The sequence below is a fragment of the Vombatus ursinus genome, unplaced genomic scaffold, assembly GCF_900497805.2.
Source record: "Vombatus ursinus unplaced genomic scaffold, bare-nosed wombat genome assembly UNPS02014768.1, whole genome shotgun sequence".
NCBI lineage: Eukaryota > Metazoa > Chordata > Mammalia > Diprotodontia > Vombatidae > Vombatus > Vombatus ursinus.
The window spans coordinates 36,795,646-36,821,853 of record NW_020954546.1 but is presented as its reverse complement, the minus strand read 5'-3'; the positions used below and the strand labels follow the sequence as shown (position 1 = coordinate 36,821,853).

The 26,208-nt window shown below is 39.4% G+C and overlaps 1 protein-coding gene and 2 non-coding genes across 3 annotated transcripts; 1 reads left to right on the top strand and 2 right to left on the bottom strand.

Annotated features, from left to right (window-relative positions):
* Nucleotides 1-11,880: 11,880 nt before the first annotated feature.
* LOC114043018 (histone H4) lies at nt 11,881-12,209 on the bottom strand. Its single transcript, XM_027861833.1, has one exon. The coding sequence runs from the start codon at nt 12,207-12,209 to the stop codon at nt 11,898-11,900; it is 312 nt and encodes a 103-aa protein (XP_027717634.1). The 3' UTR covers nt 11,881-11,897.
* Nucleotides 12,210-20,651: 8,442 nt separating this feature from the next.
* On the bottom strand, nt 20,652-20,733 carry TRNAS-UGA. The gene has a single exon. It is a non-coding gene; the product is annotated as a tRNA-Ser (tRNA).
* A 1,520-nt stretch (nt 20,734-22,253) lies between these two features.
* Nucleotides 22,254-22,326, top strand: TRNAV-AAC. The gene has a single exon. It is a non-coding gene; the product is annotated as a tRNA-Val (tRNA).
* Nucleotides 22,327-26,208: the final 3,882 nt, after the last annotated feature.

The window sequence follows — 26,208 nt, the reverse complement described above, 5'->3', positions numbered from 1 at the left end:
AGAGAATGCCTTGGAAGGATTTCACTGAAGGATTTCAAGAGCTGGTGAATAGGGAGATCGCATTTTACACGTAATTTGTATTTCGCTCAGTCCCCTGGCACAATGTTATATATATGAGATACATGAAACACTAGTTCAATAATTAATATACACGTGACCCCTCCCATTCTCCCCTCTCCCTCCAATTGGCTTTATCCGTTTCCTTTCCCCAAGATCCTGCTAGAAAAAGAAAGTATGCATTCCAATCTCCAAGAAAACAAATCCTTTCATACCTGGTTGCTAGTGAGCTGGGAGGTGCAGACGTTTGGCTTGAAGATAAAAGTTTAGGTTAGTGGGAGAAGGAGAGGGCTTATGAGCACAGCCTAGCCTCATTCTCTTTTTTATTACTTTTATCAGGGAAGAGAAATGACTGACGTTCAAGGCCTAAAGAACAATGTAAGCAGATACATGCATAGATGGCTGAAGATAATTTGCCAGACAGAGGAGTTGAAACTTTCCTCGATAGACAACCAGGGAGTTTCTGAAAAATTTTGAGCAAGAGAGTGACGAGAATGGATTCATGTGTAAAAAAAAAATAACAATAATAATAATAAAATTCTGGAACTTTTAATTCTTGACTGTAGGAACTAGAGAGTAGAAATGGGAAGAAATGTTATGATCAGTCCTATGGTAGAAAAGGGAGGAGAAGAGAGGGGATGGATAATAATAGCTGTTTATATAGAACTTTACAAATGTTATATCACTTTATCTTCAGAACAACCCTGGAAGGCAGGTGCTATTATTATCCTTATTTTATAGATGAGGAAACTGACTCTGAAAGAGTTGAAATGAGTTGCCCAGCTAGTAAGAGCCACACAACTGGTAAGTGAACCTTATTTGAACTCAGGTCTTACTGACTCTCTGTGCTTTACCCACTTGCACAAACCTAGCTGCCTTCTAAACATAGAAGTACCTCGTTTCTAGAGGTTTGGGGAGGTGATGGTGCTGTTTGGTTGTTTCAGTCTTGTGCAACTCTCTGTGACACCGTTTGGGATTTTCTTGGCAAAGATACTGGAGTAGTTTGTCAGTTTCTTCTTTGGCATTTCACAGATGAGGGTGACCTGACTTGCCTAGGGTCACACAGCTGGTAAGCATCTGAGTTCAAATTTGAACTCAGGTCTTCCTGACTCAGGGGTGGCGATCTATCCATTTTGCCACCTAGCCACCAAGGGAGATGGTAACTGACTGTCCAATGAGTTATAAGAGAAGAGTCAAAAATATAGCTTTCTGGTTGTGAATATGCCAGTCTGAATGAATGATAACGAAGACAGAAATAGTCAAATCTGAAACATTTTACCCACAATCTATTTTCCCTAGTACTCAAATTCAGTATGATAACATATAGAAAAGGCTCACAGGATCATGGACAGAGTAGGGTAAGACTTTAGAAATCATCTTGTCCATTTCCCCTTATCTTTCTAATGTCGGAACCAAGGCCCAGCTAGATCAAGTAAGCTGTAAAAGATAACAGCTGCTGATTTTCAGATCCAGGTTCCCTTGGGGAAGAGTCAATGTTTGATTTTTCTGTTGATATCCTTCATTCCTAGCATAGTGTTTTGTACTAGGAAGCACTTTATATTTTGGGGACTGAATCTATGTCCTCTGACTCCAAATAGAGCACTCTTTTTAGAATACTGAGCAATAAGGTTTTTGGGAGGGGCAGGGAGCTATATGAGAACATTTGGATTTGACCATAGTATTTGAAGTGAAGGGTGGGGAATGGATCCAGATAGGTGTGTCCTTTTACCTGTGTGAAGACTGAGATCAGGACTAAAGGGGATTTGTTGTGAGTAATCTGGGTAGTTAAAGCTGTTTTGAAGTGAATTTTATTTTGACAAGGGATTATGGAGAGATAAGAACCTTAGACTCCGTTAGAAGTTGCTGTGAGGCCATGGGTTGATTTTCAGAATAGACAGTTTACCTTTATACAATGCATATTATACTATTTACAAAGAACTTTCATGTATGATCTCATGGAATCATGTAAGGAGGCAGTTTCCATGTGGCTTTCAGGGACGAAAGAGTAGATCTCTAGTGTCTCCTCCCCCAGTTCAACGAATTATCAGCTAGGCCCAGTTGCTAATTTCAGGGACCAGAGTGCTTCAGCTTGCCTTAATATTATGTTACGTATCAATTCTTCCAGCTGATGTGATGGCATCTGCAGCAATGGGAGTCCTGAGAAGAATAACACCATTGGATCCACGGCAAACTTCCAAGAGCAGACACAATGCCATTCTGGGAAAAGAGAAAAGACCTAGGCAGGAAGATTGTGATGCCAGGAAAGGATCAAGAGGGAGGGGAAGAATGGGCCAGAGAAGTGAATAGGAACACGCAGTGTATAAAACCAACAGGTTTCTCAGAGGGAGAATTCCTGCCCTCTCCGCCAATGAGAGGAGAGTCCTGTTCCAATGAGCTTTGAGGTTCAGGTGACAGTCATAATACTAACACTGGGGCAGGCAGCTAGCTATTAGAAACTTCTATTTGTAATATCCCTTGGAGTTCACTCACCCCAGTTCCCTCAGTTTATAGATAAGATGAGAATGAAGGTGATTTGTGTGCCTAGTTTGGAGACAAGCAAATTCTACATTACTTTAGCAGAACTCTGTGATGTGTTTATATCTGAAATTCACATGGAAACAAAATACTCACCCAGCAGTTAATGCCAGTCTGGAGAAAGGCCATGGAACCAGCTGTGCCCTGGGCATGGTACTAAGCACTGCTCTAATGCAATGCTGCCCTTTTGTGTATCTCTACCCTAGCAAGGGGTGAGGGTACTCATACCTTCTCCTTTCCTTCCACCCTCAAACATTCTCTGCAAAATGTCCATTCTGGTTATAAAATCCTACTTTTGACATTAATGGTTTGGCTGGACTCAAGATTTCACCAGAGAATTGGGCGGGCAAAACAAAAGTAAATTTACTAAAGTGATAGTGCTCAGAAATGGGGACAGAGAATTTCTGAGCAAAGTCTCTTCAAGAGTCCTTGAGCAACGTCAAGACACTCCCTCTATTGGCCTAGTACCTCTGAATTGAGGAGAGATCTTAATGATCCACATGGGTGTGTCATCTGTATTTTTTACAACTAGACTGAAGAACTCAAAATCTAAACAGGGCATACTCAATTTATACTTCTCTTGGACAAAGCTGACTGTCATCCAAACACTACATAAATAGCGAGCTTAGGTCAAAGATGGTTACATCTTTGTAAGGGTTATAAACTTTGCAATCTATGTAAAGATTTTTAAAAAGTCAGTCAGTAGATATTTATTAAATACCTACTGTGTACCAGGCACTGTGCCAATCACTGTGCTGATACAAAAAGTGTTTTTGAGGTGTTTTAGGGTACCCAGGTTAAGGTTTAGGGTGTTTTAGGATCCCAGATTAAGCCTGCTTTGTCGTATCTTTATTTCTCCATGTTCTGTACATCATGCCCAAGAATGTGCTCTTGGAACATTGTAGGGTGTTCTTTTGCTTTCTATGAGTTACCGAATAGATGAGGGTTCAAGATTCCTCCCCATTATTATTCTCTTTCCTGCTTCTTCCAGATACAATGAATGAAAAGCACCAGCCTTATTGGTTTTATGCACTGCATATTCCTGTTCACTTCTCCGGCCCATTCTTCCCCTCTCTCCTGACCCTTTCCTGGCATCACAATCTTCTTCCCTTATTCTTTTCTCTCTTCCCAGGATGGGAATGTTTCTGCTCTTGGAAGTTTGCTGTGGATTCAATGGTGTTATTCTTCTCAGGACTCGCATTGCTGCAGATACCATCATGTCAGTTGGAATAGTTGATATGTAATATAATAGTAAGGCAAGCTGAAGCATACAAAAGCTCTGCTCCCTGAAATTAGCAACTGGGCCTAGCTGATAATTCATTGAACTGATTTATATCTTTCCAGAGAGAACCTAACAATATCATCCTATGGCATCTCCCAGAATTTTAGCCTGCAGACATTAATATGTCCTAGGTAATGGTGGATAGTGCCTTGGATTTTTATAACATGGTCTGTGCTGTTTATTTTGATAAAATGCCCTACAACCCATGACACCATAAAATGGTAATTGTGGCTGTCTACTCCCTTGCTTTATACAAAACTCTGATCTGAAAACACAAGCTGATTCAGAACAAGAACCTATGATATAGGATAAGGTAGAAAGCCACAGGGGTTATGTGAAATAAATTCCTATTTGAGCTGACTTCATTGTGACCTTACTGATGAAAAGCATTAATTTAGGCTTAAGGCAAGTGGGAATGGGGATTCTATAACCTTGGGAAAAGTAAGGCCCTATGGAGAAAAGTCAGTCAAAGATTGAGCACTATGTAGCAGGTAGAACAAATCTTGTGGACCTTTTATTGTCATTCAGTCATTTTCAGTTGTGTCTGACTGTTCATGAGGGATTTTCTTAGCAATGATACTGGAGAGGCTTGCCATTTCCTTCTCTGACTTATTTTATAGATGAGGAAACTTTTTATAGATGAAGCAAACAGGGTTAAATGACTTGCCCAGGGTCACAGAACTATTAAGGGTCTGAAGATGAGTCTTCCTGACGTCAGGCCTGGCACTTTATCTACTATACCATCTAGGTGCCCCCTTTAAGGACCTACAGTCCATGTAAGTCACCTAGACCCCCAAGAAGCCCACATCTGGAAGGGGCTTGCCCAGAGTCTGGTGGGAATTGCAGTGAGTCTTAATATGTTGGGTAATTGTCATTAACCAACTGGAGCAACATAATTAGGAAACCCAGTGTCAAGAGACATTAGGGCAGCTGCTAACTATGTTAATGGCTCTTGGGTATATAGTTGAACCCCACTGTGTTCTCCCTAATCTTTATCATGTGACTATGGGGACAGATCTTCCAATTCCACATGACCCTTTCGGGGCTATGAATTGACTTAATGAATCTTAATAAATGTGAAAGGGTTTCCAGCTGCGTACTGGCCTGCAGCAGGAGTGATATCTCAGTGTGTCATCCAATGGGTCCCTGGGGAGACTGGGGAGAGTCTCAGCTAAATACTCCTTGGGTTCCTTTCTCCTAGCATTGTAACTAGACTTTTTCACCAGAGGCAAGAACATTCAGTGAGGGAGCAGCAATAGTATAAGTACAATCATGCTAGGAGATAGATTGGTCAAACTTTTGCACCTGTGCAGGGTTGGGGAGAATGTTGGTCCAGGGTGACAGACACTATAGTGGCTGCACCTCACCTTGTTGTAGTTTGGCAGGGGACTGAGAGGTGAAGCTCAGAAATAGTGGTCCCCCAGGGACCATAATCTCCTTTGGATCAGGGGTGACAATGATGAATAATGATGACAATGTTGATGATGATGGTGATGGTTATGATGGTGGTGGTGGTGATGATGATAATGATAATGGGTCTTTATCTCTACACCTTAACATAGTACAAAGCACATACTAGGTGCTTAATAAATGCTTGCCAATTGATTGATTGATTGATTGACTGTGAAGAGGAAACCCCTTCTACAATGGCTCCTTGGGGGCAAAGCCTCATTAATTCTGTGAGAGTTACACCTTTGCTTTCAGGTCATGGAATACTACGCTTTGGGCTAGCCCTTTACTGCTCTGACTTCACTTCCTAAGTCCAAGTACTGTCTATTAAAAGGAAGGCTAGGAATGTGGCACGCAAACAATTACACTGTTTATTTCTGCCTTAATAATAATTCAAGTTAATCTGAAAGGTACCATCACTATTTAGCAGGAGAAAAGGCCCAAGTACAAGCGTACTCCATTGTACAAGCTTCTTATAGTGACCCCTTAGGATATTAAGCTGTCACCTGCTCAGTGTGTGGAGACTGAATGATCTGTGGGAAGCATTGGCCCCCATATTGTTGCCTGGCAGGAAAACGTCAGTCTTAGCAGGTCACCAATGACTTGAGGAAGGAACTGGGCCTCATGTAGCAGAGCCTGGCATTTAACCAAAAGATAGGACAAGACATAGGAGACATTCTAAGGGCGGTGCTGTGTCTGCAGCTCATGGGGCTGATTCTTAAGAACGTTACCCAATAGGAGAGAGGAATTCATAGCCATAGCATGTAAGTAAAAGCATGCACTCTTATAGGAATTGTTAACATAATTGCTCTCTTTCTTCTTATTGCTGGGACAATGTAGACCAGAACACCAACGAAAAACACAACTTGATTTATCCTTACCCCATTGATAGCATTGCTTCTAGAGAGAAGACTTAGGTATGAACAGCCGAGGGATGTTCTATAGTGAGCAGCAGCACTGGCCTCACTCGGTAACCACTAGAATGGTAGTTGTCATGGGTTCTGAAACCTATTAGGGAGAAGTTAGTCACAATTTTCAGGTCTTAAGTTTGCTTTTCTATATAGCTATCATTTCATATTAATCAGCCTCCCTGAGATAAAGCAGGCACATAACTGTGTTGTGCCCTGCTCCCTCCCACCTCTCCCACCACCTTTCCAAACAAACAAAAAACCTCATGCCTTTTATAAGGCCTCTCCAGGAAGGATGTTAGTATCTAAAATAGTGATAAAGCCAGAACAAAGGACTTGGCTGCACGCGCGTGCGCGTGCACACACACACACACACACACACATTTATCTTGTGGGAGCTTATGATTCAGACCTACTGTATTTTTCCATCTAGACCCTGTATAACATGTTTTGACTTTGGTCCATTCTCTCAGGACTAGGTCCGTTACGTTTTGCACCATCCCAAAGTTTTCCAATATCCTAAAGGGCTTGGGGAGTCTCTCTTCTCTGCCAAAGACTTGAACCTTTGCCAATTGTTTCCTTATTTTTAGGAGCTTATGGACTAGCACCTCAGTTCCGTTTAACCATATAACATTGGATTAGCTTTTATGAAGGGATATTTCCTTCAAAGATATAGCTAGAACAGATCTAAAAACTGCCTCAGGGCCATGACCCTCCCCACATAACACCTCCTCAGTCTAAGGGACCAAAAGGGTAATTAGGTTAGTAGTTTTGCTCCGTTCCAACAGTTCAACCAAGTTCAACTCCAAAGCCTTGTAACTCAGGGCTTTGCTGGTGGCCTAGAAGAAATACCAGGGTTGGATTCTTGGATTCCCAGAGCACAGCAGCTTGATCAAGGTCCCTGATTGGAGACTCCACCTACTCCTTAACACTTAGAATTGAAAAGGTCAAGAGGAAAACCCCAAACTTTAAACCCTCATCTCAAGGCCTCATGGCCTAAGGAGGAGGAGGAGGGAAAGAAGGTGGCCCTCTGACTTTCCCTCCTTACCACAAGGTGTTAACTGCTATGCATGAAGGAGTCCATCCTCAGAAATGAATGCAGGAAGGGTCTCTGACTGCTCAATAAGGCCATTTTAAAGGTGTAGATCATTCTGGTTATACAGGCAACAGAAAAACTACTCCTAAACATTAGCTACTCCTAAACATGAAACAACTGATTTGTTTAAGATTCGAAAAGGAGTACCAGAAGACTGTATATTGTCATCTTATTTATTTAACTTATATGCAGAGTACAGCATGTGAAATGTCAGGCTGGATGAATCAAAAGCCAGAATTAAGGTTGCTGGGAGAAATCAACAATCTCAGATATGCAGATGATGCCATTCTGATGGCAGAAAGTGAAGAGGAGTTAAGAAGCTTCTTGATGAAGGTGAAAGAGGGGAGTGTAAAAGCAGGTTTCATGTTTAACATACAGGAAAAAAAAACTAAGATCTTGGAAACCCAAGATTTTGGTCCCATCACTTCCCGACAAATAGACTGAGAAGAAATGGAAGGATGTCAGATTTTATACTCTTGGGCTCAAAGATCACTACAGACAGGTGCCTGCAGCCATGAAATTGAAAGACACTTGCTCCTTGAAAGGAGATCTATGGCAAATCTGGACAGCATCCAAAAAGCAGAGGCATCATATTGCCAACAAAAGTCTGTATAGTCAAAGCTATGGTTTTTCCAGTAGCAATATATAACTGTGAAAAATGGATTGTAGGGGCAGCTAGGTGTTGTAGTGGATAGAGCACCGGCCCTGGATTTAGGAGGGCCCGAGTTCAAATTCGGCCTCAGACACTGACTAGCTGTGTGGCTCTGGGTAAGTCACTTAACCCCATTGCCTAGTCAAAACAAAAAAAGAAAAGAAAAGAAAGAAAATTGGATTGTAAGGAAAGCTGAGTGCCACAGAATCAATGCTTTTGAATTGTGATGCTGGGGTAGACTTTAGAGAGTCCCTTGCACAGCAAAAAGGTCAAATAGTCAATACTTAAAGAAATTAATTCAGGCTATTCACTGGAAGGTCACATACTGACCCCATAGTTAGAAGAAGGGACTCACTGGAAAAGATCCTGATGTTGGGAAAGATTGAAGGCAAAAGGAAAAGGGGATGACAGAGGATGAAATGGATAGACAGTGTCATGGAAACAAGGAACTTGTATAGACTTTGAGAGTTGGCAGAGGATAGAAGTGCCTGGTTTGTGATGGTCTATGGGAACGTGAAGATTTGGTGATGATAACAATAACTTGCAGGGGAATTAATTTCTGGTGCTGATATTTCCATGATTTTCTTCTGTGAGGGCATAAACCAGAAGTCTATATGGACTCAGCAGCTTTTAGCATGCCCTGCTTAAAAAGACAAGAGGTAGGGAATGAGATGAAGGAAAGTAGCTGCCAAAGACCAGATAGAGTATGAGAAGAGAAATCAAGGGTGACGGGCTTCAGAGGTGCAGGCTCTGGGAAAGATAGTAAGGGTGAATTCAACTTCATCTTGAAATGTAGAGCTCTGGACCTAAGGGGACAACACACACTAGCTGTTTCTCTAAGAGGGAGATGATTGATCAATGACTGCAGACTGGGCTCTTTGGCATCCCAATACTTACCTAAATGGATTATAGGATCATATATGCAGAATGAGAAAGGTATTTAGAAGTCATCTAGTCCAATGAACTCATTTTACAGATAAGAAAACTGAAGACCAGAAAGGTTAAGTGATCTGCCCAAGGTGATATAGGTAGCAAGTGATAAAGTCTGGATTTTAATCAAAGTCCTCTGATTTTAGCATCAGTTTACTTTCCATTGACCTGTGTCCTCTTGAGGAGTTGGAACAACTGAGGGATTATGCTTTTGGGAAGTGCTGAAGCAACCCTGTGAGTATGGATGTCTTGCTTTCCACCTGATTCATTATTTACCTTGTTTCATGATTTGATTGAACGCTTGTATTGGATTTATGCATGTCGATGTCCAACAGTAGAATGGCTATTGTGAGAAGGTTTATGAACTGTGAGTTCGAGTAGTTTATTACGCAAAACAGTACTCTAAACCTAAGAATACAGAATGGTTCCAATTGAGTTGAGCCAAGACAACCAATCGACACAAATTTATGCTACCATCTTTGGCTTCTCTCTAAGCTACATTTAAACAAGGTTTTCCAAGTCTCCAGGTAAATGCATTTTTACCCACACTACTAATCCTTGTTAGATGCACTAGATCTTTGATCAGGCAAATATCATTCTTATAGATGGGGTTCATTCTTAGGTGCTGTTTTAGTGGGTTATTCTCCTTCTGAGTCACCTTCATTCTTCTGCATCTCTTCCCTTAAGTGGAAAGCAGTTATGAAAATAGTACTTGGGTTTCTATGGTGTCCAATTTCTTGTCCAAAATTTCATTATCTTTGGCAATGCAAATCTGCTAAATTAGTAGTGGTCATCTACTTCTAAAAATCTTGGCAGATTCTCTGGAATAGCTCGAATACATGTTCCAGGAAGATAAACCTCTCTGCTATTGTCAGAACAACAATCAGCTACCTCAATACACACAAGTCTCTTTAGATTGCTCCTCCTTTTCCTTTTTTTCTGTCTTCAGAGTTTCATTCTTTATTGTTTCCAATCTCTCTCTAGGATGTCTGGTCCTTCTAACATTTAGGCCATTGGATCCTACCTGTATTTTCTCTGAACTTGTTGAAATTCACCCAGATGGCTGGCTCCAAGAGAAGAGAGTGAGGCTGGTGATTTTGCATCGCCCCGCCTCACTTAAATCCTATTCACTTGCAAGTGAGGACATCACCTTCCTGAAGTCATTGGTCCTCTTCAAGAACAAAGGAAAACCACAAGTTCCAGTTAAAATCCTATCCTCTGCAAGAAGTCTTTCCAGATTCCTCTTAATTCTGGTGTCTTCTGTTGGTTGATTTCCAATTTATCCTGTATATACTTGTTTGCACGTTACTCCCCCTCCACCCCATTAGACTGAGAATCTTGAGAGCAGAGATTTGCTTTTCTTTGTATCCCCAGTGATTAGTACAGTGCTTGGCACATAGTAGAGACTTTGGGAAACTTGAAAAATTATATTAAGCTATCTCAACATAGTTTGGGCTATAAAGCTTAAACATTTAGTGGAAGGAGATCAATCACATGGACTATGGAAGGTAGGGTAGGAAAACCAAAAGATCTAATAAAAAAAAAAAGCACATTCCTGGGACTGTGGAGAGGGGATGGGGTAACACTTCTCTTTCACAAACTCATTAGATCTCGTCATTGCTTTTGCCTTTGATTATCTCAACATAGTACTGTCTCTTGCAGTGACTAGTGAACTGGCTTGTGCCTGCAGCAACTTTGATTAGAATGTAAGACTTAGCAGGTCCGTAGCCTAGCTAATACTGTATTTTCACAATTCAAATCGGGGGCAGTGCAAAGAACCAGGCAGTGAAGAATCTAGGGGCGGGGCCTCCAGGGATTGGATGTAGTCATAACTGTTGCCTCGGGCCGCCAGTTGCTCCGAAAGTATCCTCCATTTTATAATCCTACAGTTAATAAGTTAAGGCAGAAGCCATTATTTCTTTGGGGGGGCCTCTTTTTGCCTTAAGGAATGTGCTTTTCACCTTCTAGTTGAGGAAATCTTTTTTTCCAGGCTAGCCCTTGAACTCTGGCTACTACAGCTTGATATTCTGAGTACTGGGATTTGGGACTTAGGAAGAGCCGAGTTCAGTTCCCGCATTAAATTTACCAGCCACGCGACCATGCCTTGCAATCTTAAATTTCCTCATCTGTAAAAGGCTGTAGTCCCCACCTCACTGGGTTGTTGCGAGGACAAAACAAGACGTTAAAAAAAAAAGTGCTATAAACATCCTGATACCGCTTTTCCTCTCCAGTCTTAAAAACTCAAAAATACTTGGGACCTCAACCAATAGCTGAGGTTATTTAGGCAATTTACTACTGGACAATAGTTTTAACAATGTCAGGCTCTCTACCCGTTTTCATAAGGGAAGTCCAGACAATGAGTATTTCAAGATAGTTCTCCAGGATCTTTACTGAAAGAGAAAATGCCTACAATTTGCTCCGGCCCCCCTCAAGTAATTTAAAAAAAAGCAAGCCCTCCCTTTTATGTGGTCTTTATGTTAGAAAAATAAAATCAAGTTAGGAACAGCAAGATTTAGAGTATTTTCGATAGCTTAAAAATTTGTTCAGAATCATGCAGCTCCTTCCTGATTGGGCAAACAATTTCTCATGCTAGAGCCGGATTGGCCCATGCGTTTCGATTGTCTATTGACTAGACAGCCCCATCTAGCGCCTTTTTTACGTGCTAAAAATTTAACTAGCAATAACCCGACATAGGCTTTATCAGATTTTGCAGTACCACACTGCACATTTGTATTTTATCCCCGTCTTGTCTGGAAGTCAGCAACAATTACTTACAAATATGGAACAAGCATGCAAGTCCAAGGTAAGGGATGGCTGTTGCACGTCACTAGATTAAAGATATCACAGTATGAAAATTTACCCAAGCTTTTAGCTTTAGGTCGGTCCTTTAACACGACTCAGTTACAGCTCTCTTTAAGTGAGAAAATGAAGGGCCCTGAAAAGAGCCTTTTAACTTTTGGCAAGTCTTACTTAACACAGACTGGAAGTTTAGCCGCCGAAGCCGTAGAGGGTCCGGCCCTGGCGCTTGAGCGCGTAGACCACGTCCATGGCAGTGACCGTCTTTCTCTTGGCGTGCTCGGTGTAGGTGACAGCGTCCCGGATCACGTTCTCCAGGAACACCTTCAGCACGCCGCGGGTCTCCTCGTAGATGAGCCCCGAGATACGCTTGACACCGCCGCGCCGAGCCAGACGACGGATGGCGGGCTTGGTGATGCCCTGGATGTTATCCCGGAGCACCTTCCTGTGCCGCTTGGCACCCCCTTTGCCCAGCCCCTTGCCTCCTTTCCCTCGCCCAGACATAACTAGCCTCTCAGAGAGAAACTAAACTAGGAAAAGTCTACAACAATGACCGCTTCTGAGAAGCAGTCACTTATATGACCGAAGGACCGACCTGTTTGAGGACTGCACAAATGAAGCGGGAACAAAATCTTCTGCTCCCCCCTTTTTGTTTTATTTTATCAACAATAACAACAAAAAACTGTCTTAAGCTCCTCCCCTCCCCCCCACTGGCGACCCCCCCCCCCCCGATTTTTCTCTTTTTGTCACTAGAAAAGAACTTTCACACACATTTCTTGGAAAACTCTGCAGAGAGTTTGTAAATAAAACGATGAACAAACGTATTAAAGCGCAATCTCGCTTCTTTTCTGCCTGTAGAATTTGGAACGACACAAAAGCACCGAGAGTTGATTCTTTTCATCATTAAACTCCAATGTCTCACTCTACATAGTTTCCCTGAGGGCTTCAGGTATTTGCCTCTTTCTGCATCAACTTCGATCTGGGGCAGTGCCAAAATTGTAAAAATGGCTAGAAGGAATTGAATTATAGAATTTTAGGACTGAGAGGGCACCAACGATCATTTCATCCAAACACCAAATGAGTGAACCGAGGCCCAGAGAATGCAGAAAGACTTGGTCAGCTGGTGAGTCTGCACTACAGGATCCCAGCTCTGAAACCTACCTAATTCAGTAGCCTTACTTCTATAAGTTGTTAAGTAATGCAAAATGCAGTTGTAAAAACTCTGAATCTGGATAGAAACGGCTTGTATTCAAACCACGCTTGTGTTAGTTACTTCGTGTAGGACCTTGAGTGATTGATTCACTTAAACTTTTAGGACCTCAGCCTCCTCATCTGTAAAATGAGATTGGACTAAATGATTAGACTGTAAGCTTCTTCAGGGCAAGAATTGACATTTGCCTCTCTTTGTATCCCCTGCGTTTAGCACAATGCCTGGCATATAGTAGAAACTTAATAAATGTTTATTGATTGATTGATTGATTGGGTGAGTGATAGATGGTCTCCATGGTTCCTTCCAGTTCCAGTCTGTGATCCTGGAATCCTGCTCCTTCATAGATGTGAGTGGGAGAGACGTCCTTTGAGGGTTGCTAAAGACATATTGCTGTTTTAATGGTAGATATCTCCCAGGTTCCTCTCCAGGTTCCCAGTATTTATTGTATATTCACTTAAAAATCTCCAGTTTTCATTTAAAAAACTTCAACCTGTCCCCAAAACAGCATTGTTTTCTCAGTTTTTTCCCTGAAATGGTTTGTATTCACTTTTTATACATTTTGTATTTACTTAGATGTGTATTTGTTCCTCCGACCGCAATATAATACATTACTTGAAGGCAGGGACTACTCAGCTTTTATCTCTGTATACTTACTGCAATCACAGTAAGTAGCAGGCTCTAAATGAATTTTTGAGGAATTGAACTGAAGACACTTTTAACCCTTAACATTTTACTTCTTTTTCATTTATTCTTCATTTCTCCTTCCTAGGAAACTTCAAAGTAGTTGTAGCTTGTAAGGAAAGATCTCAGGTGTACAATATTCATTCAGCATTAGTCTTGACCTAGGCACAGGAACACGTCACTCAAAACACTCAAGCCTGCCAGACTCATCTCTCTCTCCTCCTCCCAGATTCACTCTGCCTAAGTGCACCCGCACACCTCCACATAAACCTTAGTGAGCGTGCACCACACCCTACATTTCGAGTTTTTGTCGAACCTGGAAGACTGGCCAGTTGTGGAGCTAATTCTAGAGTGAGTGCAGGCTCCAGCAACAGTGTTTGGGAAAATTTTGCTTTGTATGAAGAAAATTAAAGAAACAGGCACAAATAATTCCTAATTTTAAAAACGAATCTCTAGCTTGTCAATAATCCCATTAGGAGTCAATCAAAACTGTTTTCCTTGTAGCAGAGTGGCGCAGTGGAAGCGTGCTGGGCCCATAACCCAGAGGTCGATGGATCCTCTGCTAAGAGGCTTTTTCCTAATTATGTTAAGTATTTCAATACTACTTTAATACTGTCAGAATAATGAAAGAAGTTTTAAAAGCATACAATACATGGGACAGGAAGATTCCCCCATGTCCTGGGGAGCATGAATCTGTATATTTGTGATTATACCTTCCGAAGTAAATCATTCTGTGTAAAACCCTTAAAAAAATAATTAAAAAGTGTGAATAGAGGCTTGATTAATAAAAAGGTTACTTTGTATCTACCCTAAATGTAAACTCCTTGAGACAAAGTACTGTTTTTTCACTATACCTGGGCACACAGTAAGCACTTAATAAATGCTTGTTGCTTGACTGAAACACGGATCCACCTTATATTTGTGCAGTTTTGTTCCTTTTGTAAGCTTTTCACGTAAATATTGTGATTTGTAGCTGAAACTACAATAAACATATTTAGCTGAAATACTTTCTCTTTCCCAAGATTATTTTAACTAGTACTTCACCAATATTCAGTTCAGGTTGTTTTCCAGGGCTTGGCCCTACTCTTCTCTTTTCTCTTGTGGAGATTTCATTGATTGATTTTGTGTAGAGGCCCCCAAATTGGCATCCCTACTTTCCCTTCTGAGTTACAGACACATATCTTTAGCTGTTTGTTGTTTATATCATCTTGAAATCAACATATCCGAAACAGAACTCATGATCTGTTCCAGCTTCACAACCTGAAAATTATACTTGGCTCTTTCCTTTTCCTTTCAGCTCTTCCCAGTCATTTCTTCTCCCCCTCCCATACTTACCCTCATCCTATCATTTACCAAGGCTTACTGATTTTATCTCCACAATATCTCTGCATCCATCCCCTTCTCCATTCATTCAAGCACTCTCCTGGACCAGATTAAGATCCTCTTAATTGGTCTCCCTGCTTCTAGCCTCTGCCCTCTTCAATTCATCCTCCATACAGCTGCCAAAATGACTTTCCTACATATTTTTATTTATATCTTTCACATTTATATCACTTTTATTTCCACATGTGTCTCTCTCCCTTCTGTCTACACAAAGAACCATGTCCTGAAACCAACAATTAAAAAGAGAGGAAAAAGCTATTCAGAAAAACTAACCAACATATCAAAAGTCTGTTGTGCTGAGTTTTTGTTGTTGTTGTTCTATTTGCATTATTGTAGTCATTGAGTATGTTGTTTTCCTAATTCATCAATTCGTATAAGTCTTTCCATGTTTCTTTATGTCCTTTCTTGTAATACAATAGTATCCCAGCACATTCATGTGCTACAATTTGTTAAACAATTCTCAAAGAATGGGTATCCTTCCAATTCATTGCTTTAACAAATAGCACTGCTATGAATAGTTTGTTTTTCCCTCTCTGATTTTGACCTTCTTTAGGATACATGCCTAGTAATGATATCTATGATAAAAATATATGGATGTTTTAGTCACTTTCTAAGTGTAATTCCAAATTTCTGTCTAGGATAGTTGGACCACCACACAGCTCCATTAACAGTATATTAGTGTGCCTGGCTTTTTATAATCCTTTCAACCTTCACTATTCCCATTTTTTGTCAGCCTTGCCAATTTGTTGGGTCTGAGCTGAAATGTGAGTTGTTTTCATTATTTTTTCCTCCTTATTATTAACAATCTGGAGCTATCTTTATTAACACTTGTTAACAGTTGTCAGTTCTTTTGAGAACTGTTTGTTAATGTACTTTTTCCACTTATTCATTGGGGAATGGCTGTTGGTCTTATATATCTGTGTTTTTATATATTTGTCTGTATGTATCTTTACATATTTGTGTAGTTCTTCATATGTTTCAAAATAATTTGCCTGTGATACAGGTTCCACTATATCACTCTCCTGAACAAAATCCTTCTTTGCTTCCCCATTACCTAAAGCAGTGTTCTTGACCTGGGGTCCACAGAAGGGCTCCATGGATAGATTGTAGGTAGGGCCTGTGAAGTTAGATGGGAAAAATTACAACTTTATTTTCACTAACTTCTAACAGAAATTGAGCATCTTCCTCGATTATGAGTTTAAGCAAATTCTTCGGATAAGTGGTCCTTCACTAAGGACCAGATTGCCCCAGGGGTCCACACATTAAAAGGTTAAGAACTCCTAGATTGAAGGATAAAATACAGATGCCTGAGCTTTTGCTGTAAGACCCTCCCCAATCTAGAACCTACTTACTTTGTCAGCCTTATTTCTTTTAATCTCCCTTTTGGGAGCTTTATTGGCCAAAATGCCTACGTCCAAAGAGAAGTAAGAGGTTACCTGGTCAAACCAAGAACTACAGGAATCAGATGCAGCAGGAGTGGGGCAGTGGTGCCATATGGAGGGAGAGACTCTTTGACCAAGCAAAGGAGTTGCAGGACCAAGAAAGGGAGTTCCTACATAAAGGAGAGGAATGCCTAGAACCAGTTGAAATGTTCTGGGGTCAAGAACAATGAGAACCATGGAATAACAAGAGTCTGAAGTAGAATTTGGAGGGACAAACATAGACTCTACCTTTCATAAATACCGTGAGTTATGTACACAGTGCCAAGTGTAGGAGAGTAGAAGTCCAATCTATCTACCTAGTGTGCTTGGAGGGGAAGAAGAAGCCAAAGAAAATATTCTAAGTTTAGAGGACTGTATCCTTCCTTGTAGAGATGGGTTTATTAGAGGGGGAAACTCTAGCAACACTGAGGGCCTTTCCCTTGGTGGTTTGGAGGTAGGAAGGAGTTAATAGTAATTTCTCTCATTTTTCTCACCTTGTTTTAGAGGCTCTTAATCTAGAGTCTGTGAAATTGGTTTTTTTTTTTTTTACAATCATTTGGATATTTATTTCAATATAATTAGTTTACTTTGAAATCTTAAATATTTTATTTTGTGCATTTAAAAACATTATTCTGAAGAGAAGTCCCATGAGTTTTACCAGGCTGGATTATTTATTTATTTATTTATTTATTTATTTTGCTCCTATGGCTCGATCTCTGGCTTCCAACCTCATCAACCTCGTCATGAAACTAGTCTCTCCAAAGTTGCCAATGACTTCCTAATTGCCAAATCTAATGGCCTTTTTAACTTTTTATTCTTCTTGACCTCTGTCCACTTTCTCCTAGATATTCTCTTCTCTCCAGGTTTTCATGATCCAGCATTCTCTTGGTTCTCTGGTTGTCTGATCGTTCCTTCTCTGTCTTGGCTGGATCTTCATACAGGTCGCACACACCAAGTGTGGGTGTCCCTCAAGGCTTTCTCCTAAGCTCTCTTTTCTCTTCTGCTTATATTATCTCAGTTGATGTTCTTATTAGCTCCCATGGATTCAATTGTCATTCATATAAAAATTATATTGAAATCTGTATATTCAACCCAAGCTTTTCTGCTGAGCTTCAGTACTGTATCACCAGTTGCCTTTGAACATATCCAACTGGTTGTCCCCTAGGTATCTCAAATGCAGGATGTCCAAAACACAACTCATTCTCTCCCCTCTTCCTAACCTTGTTTTCCAAACCTTCCTTATTGCTGTAGAAAGTATCACTACCTTCCTAGTGAACCCATCCTGCATCCTCAGTGCCAGCCTTGCCTCCTCATTCTCACTCACCCCATATATCCAATCTGTGGTCAAGCTTTGCCATTTCTACATTCACAACATCTCTTCTATATTTCCCCTTCTCTTCACTCACACAGTGACCACCCTAGTACAGGCCCACGTTGTTTCATGCCTGAACTATCCGATAACCTCTTTTTAAAAAAATTTCGTGTATTTTGTTTTTATATTACCAACATGTACACATTATCCTTCATGAGAGGTCTCTTGTAACAAAACAAAACAGTTAAGTAGAACTAACAATAACCAGAGATCTCATCTGAAAGTGCAAATGACAGGTCACATCTGTAGATTATCCCTACCTCTGTATTAAAAAAAAAATAACAGAAATATTCATTTTTGTTCCTTTCACTCCACTGAAAAATGGAAAAGGAAAAACAAATTTCTTGTAACAAATATGCATAATCAAATGCCCTCACTTGCTGTATATAATATGTCTCTTTATGCACCCTAAATCTATCACCTCTCTCTAACATAAAGCATTGTTTCCACATTAGCACTTTGGAATTATGAATGGTTATTGTAGTGATCATAATTCTTTTAGCTTTCAAAGTTGTTTGCTTTTACAATGCTATTATTATTGTATAAACCATTCTCTTGGTTCTGTTAATTTCATTCTTCAGAATGAAATTATAAAAAGTCTTCAAAATTATTCATTTTTATTATGTTGATTTTAGAGTACAAATCACTCTTTGGTTGTACTCACTTCATTTTGCATCAGTTCATAAAAGTCTTCCCATGTTCTTTTAAAAAAATTATCTATTTCTTCATTTCTTACAGAAAAATAGTATTCCATCACATTTACATAAAACAATTTGTTTAGCCAATGCATAAGTATCCCCTTAGTTGTCTCTCTTTCTTTTGTCACCACAAAAAAAAAAAACAACTATTACAAGTATTTTTGTACATAAAAGATCTTTTCCTCTTTGATATATTTTGGATATAGGCCTGACAGTGGCACAGCTTGATAAAAAGGTACAAATTATTTTGAAACTTTTTTTAAAGTAACTAATAACCTCTTAAAAATAAATTATTTTATTTCTTTAATTTAAAATTAATTTGTTTTTAGTTTTCAACATTCACTTCCATAAACTTTTGCATTTAAAATTTTTCCCGCCTCCTTCCCCTCTCCCCTTCCCAAGACACCATGCAATCTGATGTAGACTCAACATATACATTCTTATTAAATGTATTTTCACATTAGTCATGTTGTAAAGAAGAATCAGAATGAATGGGAGGAACTACAAGAAAAAAGAAACAAAAGAGAGCAAATAGTATGTTTCCGTTTACATTGACTCCATAGTTCTTTCTCTGGATGTGGATAACATTTTCCATAATGAGTCTTTTGGAGTTGTCTTAGATCATTGCATTGCTGCTAAGTCTATCAAAGTAAGTCATCCACAATGTGGCTGTTACTGTGTACAATGTTCTCCTGGTTCTGCTCACTTCACTCACCATCAGTTCATATATGTCTTTCCAGGTTTTTCTAAAGTCTGCCTGCTCATCATTTCTTATAGCACAATAGTATTCCATCACATTCATATACCACAACTTGTTCAGCCATTCCCCAATTGATGGGCATCCCCTCAGTTTCCAATTCTTGGCCACCACAAAAAGAGCCACTATATATATATATATATATATTTGTACATGTGGAAAAATAAAATATTTAAAAATAATTTTTGTTTTACTTAACCTAAAATTATCCTGGATCTCTCTCTTTCACTTCCCAAAGAGCCACCTTTGTAAACAAAGAATTTTTTAAAGACAAAGAGAAAAATTAGCAAAGGATGTTGAAAAAAAATCTGACAACATAGGCAATATTCCACTTGAATAGATTCCCCTTACTTCACCTCCAGCTCTGAAGAGGAGGCAATACCTTACTAATTAATTGGTCTCCCCCTACTCAAGTGTCTCTCCACTCCAAACCACCCTTTATTCAGTTGCCAGAGTGATTTTCCTAAGGGACAGGTCTGACCACGTAACACCAACCCAGGAAATTCCAGTGGCTGGGTCACTTCCAAGGTCAAAGATAAATTCTTCTTTGATGTTTTAAAACTTTTCATCATCTGACTCCTATCTTTCCAGTCTTCTTACACTTTACTTCCTGTCCCACTACACTGGCCCGTTTGTTCTTCACACAGAACACCATCTCCTCAGTCCGAGCCTTTGCTATGCCCTGCTTCACAGCTGAAAAGCTCTCCCTCCTTACCTTGGCCTCTTGGCTTCCATCAAGACTCAACTCAAATCCCACCTTTTCGAGTGTTCTCCCCTTCTCACTAATACTCCCTGCTAGGGCCTTGAATCAAATTATCTTCCTTCAGGGGTGGGGAACCTACGGCTTCAAGGCCACATGTGACCCTCTAGGTCCTCAAGTGCGGCCCTCTATCGGAATCCAAACTTGTGAAATGGGTTCCCCACCGCGCACCCTCTCTCTCTAGTAGTTATTTGCATTTTCTCTCTCCCGCTAGAATATGACCTCCTTCAAGTCACGGACAGTGTTTTTGCTTTCTTTGTATTCCCAGGGTTTAGCAACGTGTGTGACAAATAGTAAACACAGTAAATTCCTGTGGACTGACAGGCCTCCGGGATGAGAGAAGGAACCTATTATGGAAACGGAAGAAAGCTGAGCCAGAGGACAGGCTTTAGGAGATGGTCTTCATGTGCAAAAAGAGTAGAGAGGAATGGTGGGCGCAATGATTGAAGGGTCAAGAAGAGGACGCAACATCTACAGTATTGTGCTCTAGGAGACAACCGGAAATTTTTGCTGAAATTGAATGAAGTGATCATTTCCACTTTAACTGCAGTGAAAGATACTCTTTTCATTACCAGAGCAAGAGGATGAGAAACATTCTCTCTGCAATTCTGCCAGGCGGCAACATACAACTTCCATTTCCTTAGGCATCTCTAAAACTGCACCTCGTAGTCGACAGGATTCGAACCTGCGCGGGGAAACCCCAATGGATTTCAAGTCCATCGCCTTAACCACTCGGCCACGACTACCCACTGGCTCACAAGTCGATTAGAACTTTGAAATAATCTGAGGTGAAGCGTTCATTCAGTATTTTAAAAACGAATTTTTTTTTTAAAAAAAATTTTTAAAAATCTTCATTTTTAAGCCTATTAAAATAGATTTCCCAACTCTCTTTTCTCTTCAGTTCACCTTTATTCTTCTGAAAAAAGAAAAATTCATTTTTATCTATAGGTTTCAAGCTAATTGAGGTTAAGGACCAAAGCATTTTGAGATTTATGATTTTTTACAAAAGACCTGCCTAAAAATCCATACAGCATTGAAAAATTGCTGTTTTGTACTTTGAGTTTGGAGGACCAGTTCATTGAGTTATGACATCACGTTTGGGACAGGCACTGCCCCTGGAAAGGGCCAGAGCTGAACAGGAGACCAAGGGAGCTGGGCCTGTTTGTTAAATTATAGTCTCGTAATTACTATACAGTTACACTATACAATTGTTAAGCAAAATTGTTTAATTTAACGCAATGTTTATCATAATACCAAACTACTCTCTGACGTTAAAGACTCATCTTTTCAATAAAAATCTTCTGCTGATAGTGTATGATTGTGAATCTTGGAGCATCAAATCTCTAAGGAATCAAAGTTGTAGGTGTGATTTTTTTCCTGAAAAAAGAATGCAATGGTGATACTAAGGGGTGGGGGTGGGGACAAAAAGGGGGCCTTTCTCTAAGTTTTTTTTTGGGGGGTGTGGGGGAGATATTTTAAATTTTTTGCTTTACTACATTTGTTACTAGAGTATCTTTCTTTTTCTTTCTTTCTCTCTTCCTTCCTCCTCCCCTTTATCCTTTCCACCATCCCTCCTTCCCTCTCTCTGTTTTATTTTTTTCCTTCCTTTTTTCTTTCTTCTTTTTGCTTCCTTCTTTCTCCTTCTCTCTACTTTTTTTAAGTTAAAAATTTTTTAACTTAAAAAAAAAGACCTAGAGAAAGACCACCAGTATATTTACCGTATTCTTTTTTTTTTCTTTTTCTTCCAGGATCTATTGAAGAATACCGAAAAGAATTACACAGGGTGGAAAGGAATGATTGAGTTGCCATTTACACCAATGGAAGTAATCCCTATAGTAGTGAGATCCCAGATCTATAAAACACTGATGAATACTCACTGCAAAGTACAGTAGTTTTCACATAGTAGATGTTTAATATTTATTGAATTGAATAATAAGTTGATATTTATACAGTAGTTTAGGAATTCACAAATCACTTGACATATTATTTTATCCTCCCAACAATCACATGAGACAACTGCTATAAGCATCATTATTTTACATTATTATTTCATTCCATTTATTGCTAAGGTGGTAAAAATAATTTTCACAGATTACAAAACATCTAAAAAATTTCCGCATTTCATCTTGATTTCGTTCAGGAAACCATCAAATCTATCAGTAGTTTAAAAACGAAACAAAACAACCCTTGTCCAATGCCAACGGAGGAAACGTATTAATGTCAAAACTTTTTATGAGTTGCAAATGAAGACGCTGTCGTCGTGTAAGTTTCCGTAGTGTAGTGGTTATCACGTTCGCCTAACACGCGAAAGGTCCCCGGTTCGAAACCGGGCGGAAACAGTTTGCTAACAGTTTTAGTTTTCACAAAACCCTATCCTTTCGAAAGGTATTTACTGTCTATCACTCGTATCACTCTTCTACTTTCAGAAAATCCTAAAGAGATAGAAACAACAGAAGAAAAAGAAATAAAGTTCTATGCTTTTGTAGTAAGAATTTTTTTGTGACATTTAAAAAAACTCTGTGTTCAAGGTCATGATAGAATACAATCTCCTTGAGAATAGTAATTGTTTCCTTTTTATCTTTTTACTCCCAGCACCTACCACTGAGCCTGGCCCATTGTAGGCGAACAAAGCAACAAGTCTTTATTAAGGATTTACTAGTAGGAGTTTAATCAATGCTTGTTAATTGATAATTAACCAGTCCGGAAAAACAGGTCCAGAGGCCCGGTAATGAAACATGTTGAAATGTCCAGAGAGTAAAGAGAATTGTAAGGTATATAATGAGGCATACATTTTCAGTCACGGCCAACGTGAGGATTTGTTTTGCTTCATCACACATATTTGATAAAGGCTTCTGCTTTTCTTTCAGTTTTTTCTTTTTCTTTTTTTTGGTGGAGGATGGGATGGTGGTGATGAGGGGAGAAGTTGGGCGAGGGGAGTGGGACTACTGATAGGATTACCAAAATGGAAGGAAAGAGGAAGAAAGAAAGAAAGAAGAGAAGAAGGAAAGAAAGAAGAAAAGAAAGAAAGAAGGAAAGAAAGAAAGAAGGAAAGAAAGAAAAAAGAAAGAAAAAAGAAAGAAAGAAAGAGAAAGAAAGAGGAAGGAAGGGAGGGAGGGGAGGAGGAAAGAAAAGTAAGAACAGAAGGGCAATGAAGCATTTTTTTGTATGTGCAGAAAAGAAAAGAAGAAAGGTCAGAAAGAAAACAGATAAGCAGGATAGTTTTGAAAATTATGTTAAATTTATGGTATACAATTGGAGGAAGAAGTCAGCTTTGTATGTGGAAGTGCTTGTCTTGATGTTTCTTAACTTCATCATAAAAAAATAAAACTTAAAAAGAGAGAAGATACAAATATTTTCAAAATTGCGTATTTTCTACTTCAAGAAACTAACTATCTACAGGTGGACTCAAGTATGGGTAGAAATATGAAAAGAAAACCAATCAGTGGGATCCATGGTCATAAGGAAGGACACAAAGGAAACATGTAGTCCTTATGACGCTTGGAGGAGGAAAATGACAGGCTTTCTGACATAATAACCCAGGTAGCTGAAACCTAGAGTGACTCAAGGGCAGAAAAGAGAAATAAAACTGGAAAGGTTGAGTAGAGGCAGACTTTTTTTTTTAAAAAAAATGGGTTTTTTTTAACATTGTAGAACATTTATTTCTTTTATGAGAGACATTATTATTTGTCATTGAAAAGTCTTCTCAGTCAATACTTATGTATATTTTCCTCCCTCAGGCAACCTACTTCATAGTAGGGAAATGAAACTGTGACCTATTTCACAAGTACAATTTTACAAAATATTTACAAGGAAATTTAAATTTAACATACTCAAGGGGAAAGACCACACACAAAAGTAAGCTGGATAGCGGGGGCTGGGGGGAAGGTACCAGTATGGGGTCTTGATGTCATAGTCCAGAAAGTCAAAAGCAGAGCTGGGGAGAAACTAAATATTGGATTATCTGTGTCTCTCAGAAAAATGGAGGCCCCGGGAAGAATTCTCCAATGGAATTCTTTTCCTGTGTTTGACATCTTTTTCCTTACCAGCTAATGAAAACCAGTTAATATATACCCCTTGTTTATGTTGAGTCAGTCAATTTCACCACCATCATGAGGTTAAGTTAAGAGTACTTTCTCAAGCTTCTTGGAGAATTCCTGATATAAATACTAAATAAACAGCTACTGCTGATCTGGGGATACTGCCATTATAAAGGTCAATGGGAAATCCAAATCTTCCTACCCCAAAAAGCTTGCAAGGTTATTCTGGTCAAGGCCAGTAGATACTGTGAAGGGAATTATGATTTTTATATTACTCCATATGATATATGTAATAAACATAATAATTTAGAATGCTCAAGAATTGCCAATACAGAGTCAGAGCTCACAATGCAGCTTGAAATGCTCCCCAATTAAACTTTGACAAGGCTCACAATCCCTGCCTGTATACCTGAAGTGAAGCAAAGATTGTAAAACCCGTTCCCATCACAGAACTCTGGTCCTGTGACCCACCAAGTAATGACCCCCAAAGACTTGAACAATGCTGTTCCCACAGAACTTCAGGACACCTGTACATTACTATTGTGGAATTTGTGGGCTGGTCCTGGGAAACTACTCTGGCCCTGGGAATGATTGTCTGTAATCCACCTTCCTCTCTCCCTTCCCATAGTGATTTATGTATATCATCTTTGTCTTAACTTTAGCAAGGTGGAATTCAGATCAAGAGAATTCCCAATTTGCAAATATAATAATGAAATTAAATAACTAATTAATTAATGAAATTAATTAATTAAATGGCTACATGTTTACTGGCACTTTGTCTCTGGCTTGCTGTTTTGTCATTCTCAGCTTAGAAACTGGCTCAGTAAAAATCCTGTTCACAATACAGACTCATTCTGTCTCTTCCACCCACCCCTTCACTCCCTATTTTTTTAATCAGGAACTTCACTGGTTTAAGCAGTAGAGGCTGTTCTATTATTAAGATGGCATGCTATTCCAATATAAGACTAAACCAACTTCCAATTTATACAAACCCACAATTCACTGCTTCTCTTCAACTAATCACAAAACATTTTCTGTTTGGTATCTATTTTCATTCAAAGACCTAAGTACTTCACTTCTCTCAAACTGGACTGGGGAATCAACTCAAATTGGTTCCTAATAGTTTACACCTTTGATTTATTAATAGATTCCATAATCCAAAGAGGCATTTCTCATCTGGTAAAGGTATCAGGGTATAGAACATCATCTTAGCTCTATTAATTGGAGTTTAGGAATATGTGGAGTATCTTACATAAAGAAGGAATTCCTAACAGTTAGAAATGTACAAAAGTGAAATGGGCTGCCTATTGTAATGACAGATTTCTTCTTATTGGAGGTACTTAAGCAGAGACTGGGTGATGCCTATTGGGTATGTTTTACTGGGGACTCTTTCTGTTTGCTTGTTTTATTTTATTGTGGGTTAGCTTTTCAAATACTTGAAGACAATTGACAACTCTTGTTAGGGAATTCTTTCAACTGAAAGGAATGGGTATGTTTGGATGAAGCATATCCATTATATTGATGGTGGTAGTGATGGGTGAGTGTCTGATGACTTTGAGTCAAAATAGTTTTAGTTTGGGCCAAACTAAAAGCAAAAAAAATTTATTAGTATACTAAGGAATACTGCCCTCGATGAATATTAGCTTCAGTTACCTAAGGTATAGGTTTCATTTTTATAACCTTTCAGGACTGCTTAGAGTAGACAGCCAATTGGCAGGATGCTGCAGCAACTTAGGATAGAAACATAAAGCATTTCATAAGAGACTGAGAGGTAAAGAAAGAGGGGGATGAGACAAGGGAGAAAGGAGGGAGTATTTGGAATATAACTGGCAGGATTTGTTATAAGAAAACATTACCTATTCAACGGAAGCCACCAAATACACTTACAATTTCTTACCATGCTGTACTCTAAACTTCTCCAACATGGCTTTTCTGATTCAATGGCTCCTCCTAGAACCTCCAATTTAAGGAGAGTACCCCAGGATAATCAACTCTTCTTTTCTCACCATGCTGAAAGCCAGAGTTTTCCATCATGCCCCTGATCCAGGTGCCATCTTGCCCCCTGCCCCTTCAGCTTCTTTTTATATTTTGTCTTTTTCTATTAGAATGTAAGTTCCTTGAGGGCAGGAATTGTCTTTTTTTTATTATATTTATATTCTCAGCACTTAGCAAAGTGTTGAGCAC